This window comes from Ovis aries, chromosome 9 (genome assembly GCF_016772045.2).
Source record: "Ovis aries strain OAR_USU_Benz2616 breed Rambouillet chromosome 9, ARS-UI_Ramb_v3.0, whole genome shotgun sequence".
NCBI lineage: Eukaryota > Metazoa > Chordata > Mammalia > Artiodactyla > Bovidae > Ovis > Ovis aries.
Genome location: NC_056062.1, coordinates 10,623,268 through 10,636,644, shown reverse-complemented (window position 1 = coordinate 10,636,644; position 13,377 = coordinate 10,623,268). Strand labels below are relative to the sequence as shown.

At 39.4% G+C, this 13,377-nt stretch overlaps 1 protein-coding gene across 1 annotated transcript; it reads right to left on the bottom strand.

The window, feature by feature from the left end:
• Window positions 1-3,519: 3,519 nt before the first annotated feature.
• On the bottom strand, window positions 3,520-12,840 carry LOC101104505 (stathmin-like). The gene is made up of 2 exons (XM_042254563.2): window positions 12,829-12,840; window positions 3,520-4,241 (listed from the first exon to the last, which is right to left on the bottom strand). The coding sequence occupies exons 1-2, from the start codon at window positions 12,838-12,840 to the stop codon at window positions 3,813-3,815; spliced, it is 441 nt and encodes a 146-aa protein (XP_042110497.1). The 3' UTR covers window positions 3,520-3,812.
• Between the last annotated feature and the right edge of the window lie 537 nt (window positions 12,841-13,377).

Genomic DNA, 13,377 nt, shown 5'->3' with positions numbered 1-13,377 from the left:
AGTCAAGGCTCTGGTTTTTCCAGTGGTCATGGATCGATGTGAGAGTTGGACTGTGAAGAAGGCTGAGCGCCAAAAAATTGATGCTTTTGAACTGTGGTGTTGGAGAAGACTCTTAAGAGTCCCTTGGACTACAAGGAGATCCAACCAGTCCATTCTAAAGGAGGTCAGTCCTGGCTGTTCTTTGGAAGGAATGATGCTAAAGCTGAAACTCCAGTACTTTTCCACCTCATGCAAAGAGTTGACTCATTGGAAAAAACTCCGATGCTGATAGGGATTGTGGACAGGAGGAAAAGTGGACAAGAGAGGATAAGATGGCTGGGCGGTATCTGTGACTTGATGGACATGAGTTTGTGTGGACTCCGGGAGATGGTGTTGGACAGGGAGGCCTGGCATCCTGCGATTCATGGGGTCGCAAAGTGTCAGACATGACTGAGCGACTGAACTGAACTGAAAGTAAAGTCTCTCAGTAGTGCCTGACTCTTTATGACCCCATGGACAGTAGCCTGCACCAAGGTCCTCAGTCCATGGGATTTTCCAGGCAAGAGTACTGGAGTGGGTTGCCATTTCCTTCTCCAGGAAATCTTCCCTGCCAGGGTCCAGTCCCAGTGGATCCAGGGTGATTTGAAGGGGAGATGGATAGGTGAGGAAAACTCATTTATTTAGAGATATAAGATTAGATTAGGAAGAAATAGTATAGCAGGAAATTTAGGTGGAGTAAAAGAGGCTAAATAACTTGGTTTACGGGGAAAACCTAGACAAGAGGTTTGCACCATCTACGTTAGGCCACTGGCGCCCACTTGAATATCGAAGGGTGCCCCACCTTAGGCTCCCTTTCACGTGGATCCTAGCAGCCAGGGCAAGTAAGTAGACATGGTGAGCCTCCGCTCCAGATGGGAATTCAGCCGAAAAAGGGGAGAAAAGAACGACATGGGGAAGCCCAGCATTGGTGCAAGACTCCAAAAACTTTATTTTCTAAAATCAGCTTATATATCTCAAGTTGTACATAAAGAAATAATGGAATATGCAGAGTTATGCAGGGGCAGCAGTCCTGACCCTCATTGAAACCAGACTGCCTTTTTGCATACCCTCCCGTATACAAAAGGTCTCAGGTAGTTTACATTATCTTCTGGCCAAGAGGCCTGTTAACATTTTTATGGCTCTCTTCCTGGATAATTGTCTATCAACCAGAAAACTCCTTTTCCCTAGAAGTGTTTTTTTCTTTACTCTGCATCACCTTCAAAGTACTAAATAAAGTTACATTCCTATAGAACAAAGGTGCAGTGGGTTATAACAAAGAAAGTACTTAACTCAAAGATTTAATGTTGCTAATACCAGGTCTACTACCTGTTTTTCTATATACCAACTATCTTTACAAATAAAAGATATGAAAATTTGTCAGCAAGTATTGGCTCAACAAATGGAACCTTTAATCAGTCCTATTCTAATGATTTTGACTCCTCAGAAGCCCCTACATTCCTAGGATGTTTTAAGCTACCTGTGCCTCCCGCAGTCAGGAGGCCTCAAACAATCACATGCGCAGCTATACGAGTCCTGCAAGCAGGCTAGAAAGCCATCAGAGTGGTTTTTGGATTGAAACACCTTTTCAAATGCAGAAGACTAAAGCCTTGAGATGACTTTTTCCAGAGTGTGTCAGAAGAGTGGAAAAGCAAAGTACAAAGGCCGGCATACTTTGTGTTTTTTTGGGTACATGCTCAGGAAATACCAGGGGGAAGCCCTGAGATTTGACTCGCCTTGCCCATCAGATCTCTGCCACATGACCTTATCACGGGTGGGATTCCTCACGCTGGTTCCCGGCACTTCCTAACCAGGGATCGAACCCAGACCTCCTGCATTGTAGGCAGATGGTTTACCATCTGAGCCACCAGGGAAGTCCGAACTGAACTGAAGTGATACCTAATTGCTATGAAATTGAGTTTAAGAAATAATTTTTAATTCATGTATGATCTTTCTATTATTTTCTGAATTTAGTCTTATACATTGAAAAATACATTCTAAAATTTTTGAATAGTCAGTAGTCTTATTGTTATTGAGATAACATCGGAAGCTTTCAGGAGTTGGGTAAGTACACTGTATCTGCGTATCAGTCAGATTAAGTATAACTTCCATGTTGTACACAGTACATAGCAAAGTTAATGTTGCTGCTGTTGTTTACTCACTCAGTCGTGCCAGCTCTTTGTGACATCAAGGACTGTAGCATTCCAGGCTTCCCTGTCCTTCACCATCTTCCAGAGCTTTCTCAAACTCATCCCTTTTTGTTCCTACATTCAATCTTTTCCAGCATCATGGTCTTTTTCAATGATTCAGTTCTTTGCATCAGGTATCGAATTTATTGGAGTTTTATCTTCATTCCTTCCAATGAATATTCAGAACTAATTTCCATTAAGACTGACAGGTTTGATATCCTTGTAGTCCAAGGAACTCTCAGGAGTCGTTTCCAGCACTACAGTTCAAAAGTATCAATTCTTCAGCACTCAGCCTTCTTTATGGTCCAACTCTCACATCCTCTATACATGAGTAGTTGAAAAAAACACATAGCATTGACTATACGGACTGTTTTGGCAAAGTTATGTCTCTGTTTCTTAATATGTTGTCTAAATTTATCAGGAAATCAAACCAGTCAATCCTAAAGAAATAAACCCTGAATATTCATTGAAAGGATTAATGCTGAACCTGGAGCTCCAATACTATGGCCAACTGATATGAAGGGCTAACTCATTAGAAAAGACTCTGATGTTGGGAAATATTGAAAGCCAGAGGAGAAAGGGATCGCAGAGGATGAGATGGTTGTATGACATCACCAGCTAGATGGACATGAGTTTCGGCAAGCTCCAGGAGTTGATCTCAGGCAGGGAAGTCTGATATATTGCAGTTCCTTGGGTTGTAAAGAGTCAGACACAACTGAGTGACTGAACTAATTAGGTTTATCGTAGCTTTTCTTCCAAGGAGCAAGGGTCTTTTAATTGCATGGTGGTAGTCATCATCTGCAGTGATTTTGGAGTCCAAGAAAAATAGTCTGTCACTGTTTCCCCATCTATTTGCCATGAAGTGATGGGACTGGATGCCACAATCTTAGCTTTTTGAGGATTGAGTTTTAAGCCAACTTTTTCACTCTCCTCTTTCACTTTCATCAAGAGGCTTTTTAGTTTCTCTTTTTATCATCTGCATATCTGAGACTGTTGATAATTCTCCCAGCAATCTTGATTCCAGCTTGTGCTTCATCCAGTCTGGCATTTCACATGTTGTATTCTGCATATAAGTTAAACAAGCAGGGTGACAATATATAGTATTGTAATACTCTTTTGCTAATTTTGAAACAGATTGTTCTCTCTATCTTTTTTTTTTTAACAGCACTGTGCAGTTTTATTAACCATTCAAGTACTGTAGCATCTGCAAGATTGGAACATAATTAGGATTTAAAAGACAACACATATTCAACATCTAATCATTTGAAAGAAGCCTCTACATCCTCTTTTTATAGGCATGTTTTCATGGAACCAATACAGTACTAGCCATTAACCCAGCACACCAGGTGTACTGAAGTAGAAAAAAATGCAACAACAAAAAAAAAATAGCTACATTAGAAAGACTTCAACACTTTATAAAAAGAGTAATACACATTTTATTTCTTCCCTTTTCCACTAAATCAACACCATATCGTCTGAATCTACCTATACAGTCCTACATCAGCTTCTAGAATATTTGTCAGGGGGGAAAAAGTAAAATGACACTGGCCAATACAGTCTTAGGATATTTAGGAAGGGGAGGGGGAGAAAGTCAGTTCTCAAAACAAATTAGTTGGCTTCAGTCTCATCAGCAGGAACTTTGAATCCTTTGTTCTTCCACACTTCTTCAATGTGTTTGTCTTTCTCTCGTAAACGGTCCAGTTTGGCAGATGTATGTGCATCTGGGTTCTCTTTGTTGACTTCCATCTTGTGGGTCAGCTTCTCTTCCACCATTTTACTGATGTTGTTGTTCTTCTCTATCATTTTCTGAAGCTCTTCTTTCTCACACTCCCGTTTCTCATGGAGCTGCTTCAAGACCTCAGCTTCATGGGGCTTGTGTCTTTCTTCTGCAGCTTCTAATTTCTTCTGAATTTCCTCCAGGGAAAGATCCTTGTTCTTAGGAGAGGAAAGGGGAAATTCTGGGAGAGATTCTTTTGATTGAGGGCTGAGAATCAGCTCAAAAGCCTGGCCAGAGGCATGTTTCTCCAATTCCTTCACCTAGATTCAGAAGAAGCTATGGTGACGAGAAGACAAGAGACTGGAAGTGTACTCTACATGATCCACGGGAAAGAAAAACCCTGCTCAGTCCAAGCGGCCCAGCCACACTCTGAACACCAACAGACCAGAATGTGCACCAGTCAATTGTTTCATGTCCAGTTCTAACTGTTGCTTTTGACCTGTATACAGGTTTCCCAAGAGACAGGTAAGGTGGTCCGGAATTCCCATCTCTTGAAGAATTTTCCACAGTTTGTTGTAATCCACACAGTCAAAGGTTTTGGCATAGTGAATAAAGCAAAAGTAGATGTTGTTCTATAACTCTTTTCCTTTTTCTATGATCCAATACATGTTGGCAATTTGATCTCTGATTCCTCTGCCTTTTCTCAATCCTGCTTGAATATCCAGACATTTTTGTTCCACATACAGTTGTAGCCTAGCTTGGAGAATTTTGAGCACTACTTGCTAGCATGTGAAATGAATGCAATTGTGTGGTAGTGTAACCATTCTTTGGCTTTCGCTTTCTTTGGTATCGGAATTAAAACTGACATTTGCAGTCTGTGTCCACTGCTGAGTTTTCCAAATTTGCTGGCATATTGAGTGCAGCAACTTAACAGCATCATCTTTTAGGATTGATAGTGGTAAAGATAAATACTATATGCGGACATATAGCTATTATTTTTAAATGTTTACAGATACAAATATAAATGTATGTATTTATTTCAGTCTATTTCAAATGTTTAAATTTTAGTAGAATGTATGAGAAAAAAAGAGAAAAAAAAACAGAGATAATATATTTAATTTACTTGCAGTATTTCTTTTCCCAGTATAAATTATTCATTATATGATGTATCTCTCAAGTACAACTACTTCTTACCACATTAAAAGAACTTATTGAGCTAATAGTACCAAAAAATAATAAAAATTAATGGAATTTTAAAAGATAAATTGTGACTTTAGAAAGGCAAAATGGTGAATGTAATTATTCCCTTAATTTAATTTTCTATTTTCTCATTTTAAGTGTATAGGGATGCAAGGGATTTCTGTGTGTTGATTTTATATCTTGCAACTTTGCTATATTCATTGATTAGCTCTAGTAATTTTCTGGTGTAGTCTTTAGGGTTTTCTATGGAGAGGATCATGTCATCTGCAAAGAATGAGAGTTTTATTTCTTCTTTTCCAATCTGGATTCCTTCTTCTTCTTCTTCTTCTTCTTTTTTTTTTTTCCTGCTCTGATTACTGTGGCCAAAACTTCCAAAACTATGTTGAATAGTAGTGCTGAAAGTGGGCACCCTTGTCTTGTTCCTGACTTTAGGGAAAATGCTTTCAATTTTTCACTATTGAGGATAATGTTTGCAGTGGGTTTGTCATATATAGCTTTCAATATGTTGAGGTATGTTTCTTCTATTCCTGTTTCTGGAGACTTTTTATCATAAATGGATGTTGAATTTTGTCAAAGTCTGTCTCTGCATCTATTCAGATAATCATGTGGTTTTTATTTTTGAATTTGTTAATGTGGTGTATTACATTGATTGATTTGTGGATATTGAAGAATCCTTGCATCACTGGGATAAAGCCCACTTGGTCATGGTGTATAATCTTTTTAATGTGTTATTGGATTCTGTTTGTTAGAATTTTATTAAAGATTTTTACATCTATGTTCAACAGTGATATTGGTCTGTATTGGCCCTGATATTGGAAAAGAAGAAATAAAACTCTCACTCTTTGCAGATGACAAGATCCTCTACATAGAAAACCCTAAATACTCCACCAGAAAATTACTAGAGCTAATCAATGAATATAGTAAAGTTGCAGGATAAAATCAACACACAGAAATCCCTTGCATTCTTATACAATAATAATGAGAAAATAGAAAGATAAATTAAGGGGAAAATCCATTCACCATTGCAATGGAAAGAATAAAATACTTAAGAGTAAATCTACCTAAAGAAACTAGAGACCTGTATATAGAAAACTATAAAACACTGGTGAAAGAAATCAAAGAGGACACTAATAGATGGAGAAATATACCATGTTATGGATCAGAAGAATCAATATAGTGAAAATGAGTATACTACCCAAAGCAATCTATAGATTCCATGTAATAACTATCAAGCTACAAGGGTATTTTTTCACAGAGCTAGAACAAATAATTTCACAATTTGTATGGAAATAGGAAAAAAAAAAAAAACTTAAATAGCCAAAGCAATCTTGAGAAAGAAAAATAGAACTGGAGGAATTAACCTGCCTGACTTCAGGCTCTACTACAAAGCCACAGTCATCAAGACAGTATGGTACTGGCACAAAGACAGAAATATGGATCAATGGAACAAAATAGAAAGCCCAGAGATAAATCCATGCACCTATGGACACCTTATCTTTGACAAAGGAGGCAAGAATATACAATGGATTAAAGACAATCTCTTTAACAAGTGGTGCTGGTAAAACTGGTCAACTACTTGTAAAAGAATGAAACTAGAACACTTTCTAACACCATACACAAAAATAAACTCAGAATGGATTAAAGATCTAAACATAAGACCAGAAATTATAAAACTCCTTGAGGAGAACATAGGCAAAACTGTTTCTGACTTAAATCACAGCAGGATCCTCTATGACCCACCTCCAAGACTATTTGAAATAAAAGCAAAATAAATAAATGGGACCTAATTAAAAGTTTCTGCATAACAAAGGAAACTATAAGCAAGGTGAAAAGACACCCTTCAGAATGGGAGAAGATAATAGCAAATGAAGCAACTGACAAATAATTAATTTCAAAAATATGTAAGCAACTCCTGCAGCTCAATTCAAGAAAAATAAACAACCCAGTGGGGTTCATGTTTGGGAACGCATGTACACCCGTGGTGGATTCAAGTCAATGTATGGCAAAACCGATACAGTATTGTAAAGTAAAATAAAGTAAAAATAAAATTAAAAAGAAAATGGGCCAAAGAACTAAACAGACATTTCTCTAAAGAAGACATACAGATGGCTAACAAACACATATGAAGATGCTCAACATCACTCATCAAAGAAATGAAAATCAAAACCACAATGAGGTATCATTTCACACCAGTCAGAATGGCTGCTATCCAAAATTCTACAAGCAATAAATCCTGGAGAGGGTGTGGAGAAGTGGGAACCCTCTTACCCTGTTAGTGGGAATGCAAACTAGTACAGCCATTATGGAAAACATTGTGGACATTCCTTAAAAAACTGGAAATAGAATTGCCATATGACCCAGCAGTCCCGCTTCTGGGTATACACACTGAGGAAACCAGAATTGAAAGAGACACATGTACCTCAGTGTTAATTGCAGCACTGTTTATAATAGCTAGGACATGGAAGCAACCTAGATGCCCAACAGCAGATGAATAGATAAGAAAGCAGTGATACATATACAAAATGGATTATTCCTCAGCCATTAAAAATGATACATTTGCATCAGTTCTAATAAGTTGGATGAAACTGGAGCCTATTATACAGAATGAAGTAAGCCAGAAAGAAAAACACCAATGCGGTATACTAATACATATATATGGAATTTAGAAAGATGGAAATGATAGCCCTGTATACGAGACAGCAAAAGATACACAGATGTATAGAACAGCATTTTGGACTCTGTGGGAGAGGGCGAGAGTGGGATGATTTAGGAGAATGACACTGAAACCTATTTAATACCATATGTGAAACGAATCCCCAGTCCAGGTTCAATGAATGATACAGTATGCTCAGGACTCGTGCACTGGGATGACCCAGAGAGATGGTATGCGGAGGGAGGTGGGAGAGGGGTTCAGGATGGGGAACACGTTTACACCCGTGGCAGATTCATGTAGATGTATGACAAAACCAATACAATATTGTAAAGTAATTAGCTTCCAATTAAAATAAATAAATTTATATAAACAAATAAAAAGAAAGAAATTCTTCAACTGTTGAGAGTGTTCAAAACTCCACATAAGGTTTCCCAACCTGGTGATCCAAAGACGTGACTGGGAATCCCCAGGGAATATGACTTAAGGCCAGAGGGATTTGATTACAAGACATCAGAGGACTGAGAGATACAGAGACCCCACATTGTGTGTGTGTGTGTGTGTGTGTGTGTGTGTGTGTGTGTGTGTGTGTGTATGTGAAGTCACTCAGTCGTATCTGACTCTTGTAAACCCATGGACTGTAGCCCACGAGGCTCCTCTGTCCATGTGATTGTCCAGGTAAGGATATTGGAATGGGTTGCCATCTTCTTTTCCAGGGAATCTTCCCAACCCAGGGATTGAACCCAGGTCTCCCGCATTGTAGGCAGACACTTTACTGTTTGAGCCACCAGGGAACAAACAAAACCTTCCATGCACCAAGACTCAGAGGAAAGTACCAGTGACTCCACAGGAGACTTAACCAAAAACACCTGCTAGCATTGGTGGTTTTCCTGAGGTGGTGTGGGTTGGCAGGGGCTCACAACAGGGATGGACCCTAGCAGGATCAGGCCAAGAATGACCCCTTTGGTGCAAACCCTCTTGAAAGTGAAAGTGAAGTCGCTCAGTCATGTCCAACTCTTTGCAACCCCATGGACTGTAGCCTATCAGGCTCCTCCATCCATGGGATTTTCCAGGCAAGAGTGCTGCAGTGGGTTGCCATTTCCTTCTCCAGGGGATCTTCTCAACCCAGGAATCGAACCTGGGTCTCCCACATTGCAGGCAGATGCTTTACTGTATGAGCCACCAGGGAAGAAAACCCTATTGGAAGTTACCAATAACCAACCATAGAGTCCATATACCCAAGGGCTGGTTCACCTCAGGCCAAACAACAACCAGGGAAGAGATAAATGGATTAAAGCTTTACTGAGCAAGGCCTTGCCCAACAGAGTAAAGCCCAGTTTTTCCCACCACCAGTGCCTTCCATCAGGAAATTTGCACAAGCTTAGCCTCCTCTACCAGAGGGCCGACAGAAGAAGAAAGAAGAACTGTAATCCCACAGAGACTAAAGTAAAACCACATATTCAAAAATTAAACAGTATAAAAAAGAAGAAACATGTCCCAAATGAAGGGACAAGATAAAAGCTCAGAAAAATCACTAAATGTAGTAGAGATAGGCAACCTCCCAGGAAAAAGAATCTAGAACAATGATAGTGAACATAATTCAGGATCTTGGAAAAAGAATAGAGGGAAAAGTTGAGAAGATTCAAGGAAAGGAAAAAAGTGAACCCACCTCTCCCACGTTGCAGGTAGACACTTTACCGTCTGAGCCACCAGGGAAGCTGAGGATGCAAGAAACTTTACCAAAAACCTAGAAAAATGAGAGAACAAACAAACAGAGATGAATAATACATGAGACACAATACATAGCAGGATAACTGAGAAAGAAGAATAGATAAATTACCTGGAGAACAGAATGTTGGGAATTATTGCCACAGAACAGAATTAAAAAAAAAAAAAAAAAGGAAAGAAAGAAAGAAATGAAATGAAGACTGTCTCAGAGACCTCTGGGGATATGCATGAACATTCACATTATAGGGGTGGGTCCCAGAAGGAGAAGAGAGAGGGAAAGACCTGAGAAAATATTTGAAGAGATAATAGCTGAAAAATTCCCTAACATGGAAAAGAAAATAATCAACCAGGTGCATGAAGCATAGAGAGTCCCAGGCAGAATAAAACTAAGGAGAAAAACACTGAGACACATAGCAATCAAACTGATAAGAATTGAAAACACAGATAAAAATGTTGCTCAGTTGTGTCTGACTCTTAGTGATCCCATGGACTGCAGCACACCAGGCTTCCCTGTCCTTTATTAGATCAAAGCGTTTGTTCAAACTCGAATCCATCCAGTTGGTAATACCATCCAACCATCTCATCCTCCGTTGCCCCCTTCTCTTCCTGCTGTCAGTCTTTCCCAACATAAGGAGCTTTTCCGATGAGTAGGCTCTTCACATTAGGTGACCAAAGTATTACAGCTTCAGCTTCAGCATCAGTCTGTCCAATGAATATTGACGGTTGATTTCCTTTAGGATTGACTGGTTTAATCTTGCTGTCCAAGGGATTCTCAAGAGGCTTCTCCAGCACCACAGTGTGAAATCATAAATTCTTCAGTGCTCAACCTTCTTTTTGTCCAACACTCAAATCCTGAATGATGACACTGTGAAAGTGCTGCATGTAATGTGCCAGCAAATATGGAAAACTCAGCAGTGGCCACAGGACTGGAAAGGGTCAATTTTCATTTCAATCACATAGAAAGGCAATGCCAAAGAATGCACTCATTCACACATTAGTAAAGTAACACAATTGCACTCATCTCACACATTAGTAAAGTAATGCTCAAAATTCTCCAAGCTAGGCCTCAGCAATATGTGAACCATGAATTCCCAGATGTTCAAGCTAGTTTTAGAAAAGGCAGAGGAACCAGACATCAAATTGTCAACATCCTCTGGATCATTGAAAAAGCAAGAGAGTTTCAGGAAAAAAAAAAAAAAAAAAATATATATATATATATATATATATATATATATATATATATATATATTTCTGCTTTATTGATATGCCAAAGCCCTTGACTGTGTGGATCACAATAAACTGTGGAAGATTCTTCAAGTGATGAGAATACCAGACCACCTGACCTACCTCTTGAGAAACCTGTATGCAGGTCAGGAAGCAACAGAACTGGACATGGAAGAACAGACTGGTTCCAAATAGGAAAAGGAGTACGTCAAGGCTGTATATCGTCACCCTGCTTATTCAACTTATATGCAGAGTACATCATGAGAAACTCTGGGCTGGAGAAATATCAATAATCTCAGATATGTAGATGACATCACCCTTGTAGCAGAACATGAGGAAGAACTAAAGAGCCTCTTGGTGAAAGTGAAAAAGGAGAGTGAAAAATTTGGCTTAAAGCTCAACATTAAGAAAACTAAAATCATGGCATCTGGTCCCTCCATGGCAAATAGATGGTGAAACAGGGGACACAGTGGCTGACTAATTTTCTGGGCTCCAAAATCACTGAAGTTGGTGATTTCAGCCATGAAACTAAATGACGCTTGTTCCTTGGAAGGAAAGTTATGACCAACCTAGGCAGAAAAATCAGACGTTACTTTGCCAACAAAGGTCCATCTAGTCAAGGCTATGGTTTTTTCAGTGGTCATATATGGATGTGAGAGTTGGACTAAAGAAATCTGAACACTGAAGAATTGATGCTTTTCAACTATGGTGTTGGAAAAGACTCTTGAGAGTCACTTGGACTGCAAGGGGGTCCAACCAGTCCATTCTAAAGGAAATCAGTCCTGGTTGTTCATTTGAGGGAGTGATGTTGAGGCTGGAACTCCAATAGTTTGGCCACCTGATGAGAAGAGCTGACTAATTTGAAAAGACCCTGATGCTGGGAAAGATTGAGGGCAGGAGGAGAAGGGGAAGACAGAGGGTGAGGTGGTTGGACGGCATTACCTTCTCGATGGACATGGGTTTGGGTGGACTCTGGTAGTTGGTGATGGACAGGGAGGCCTGGCATGATGAGGTTCATGGGGTTGCAAAGAGTTGGACATGACTGAGAGACTGAATTGAACACATGTTTACATGCCTGCTGGAGAAAAAAAAAAGTAATTTTGACAAATAAAGACTTTTGTCAGCAAAGTGATGTCTGTGGTATTTTTAAATATGCTGCCTCTGTTTGTTACAGCTTTCTTTCGAGGAGCAAGCATCTTCTAATTTCATCACTGTAGTCACTGTCTGCAGTGATTGTGGCGCCTAAGAAGATAAAGTCTGCCATGGTTTCTATTTTCTCCCCGTCTATTTGCCATGAAGTGATGTGACTATGTTCCATGATCTTAGTTTATTTGTTTGTTTTTTTTTTAATTGAGTTTTAAGCCAGCTTTTTCACTCTTCTCTTTCACCTTCATCAAAAGGCTTTTTAGTTCTTCACTCCTGGCTTGAGGGTGATGTCATCTGCATATTTGATGTTATTGATATTTCTCCTGGCAATCTTGATTCCAGCTTGAGCATCACACAGTCCAGCATTTCACATGATATACTCTGCATATAAGTTAAATGAGCAGAGGGACAATCTACAACCTTGATGTACTCTTTTACAAATTTTGAACCAATCCATTGTTGCATGTCTTGTTTCTATCTCTTTCCTTCCAGTCTTGCATCCATGTTTCTCAGGAGGTAGATAGGGTGACCTGGCATTCCCTTCTCTTCACGAATTTTTGCAGTTTGTTGTGACCCACATTGTGGAAGGCTTTAGCATAATCAATGAAGCAGAAGTACGTGTTTTTCTAGAATTCCCTAGGTTTTTCTGTGATCCAATGAATTTTGGTGATTTGATCTCTGGTTTCTCTGATTTTTCTAAATCTATCTTGTACATCTGGAAGTTCTTGGTTCAAGTAGTTTTGAAGCTGAGCTTGAAGGATTTGGGGCATTATCTTGCTAGCATGTGATAGGAAAGGAATTATGTTGTAGTTCGAAATTTCTTTGGCACGACCCTTTTTTGGAATTGGAATGAAAACACATTTTGCAGTCCTGTGACCACTGCTGAGTTTTCAAAATTTGCTGCCGTGTCGAGTGCAACTCTTGAAGAGCACCATATTTTAGGATTTTAAATAGCTCACCTGGAATGCCATTATCCCCACTAGTTTTGTTCATAGTAATGCTTCCTAAGACCCACTTGACTTCACACTTCACATGCCAGGATGTCTGGCTCTACGTGAGTTATCCCACCATAGTGGTTTCAACGTTTTAATTTAAAACTATTCATCACAAAAATCTAGTATGTTATCCATGATATTGAAGTGAAGCAGAAACCAAAAGTATTTCAAATATAAGATTCCACAGTGCTGAATGTGTATTCGTATGTATTTGGTAAAACCCTTCACTGATTATACTACCTTAGTGTTTCATGGGAATTCCGTGGTGGCTCAGACAGTAAAGCATCTTCCTGCAGTGCAGGAGACCCAGGTTCGATCCCTGGTTTGGGAAGATCCCCTGGAGAAGGAAACGACAACCCACTCCAGGACTCTTACCTGGAAAATTCCATAGTTTTTCATGAAGCAATCTCTGGTACCAAAAATGAAACAGTCTCATATGCATGAAAGCAAACTTAAAAAAAAAAATCATCTTTTCACCAACCCTCCAGGGCAAGAGTGAAAGGGATCTTCCCC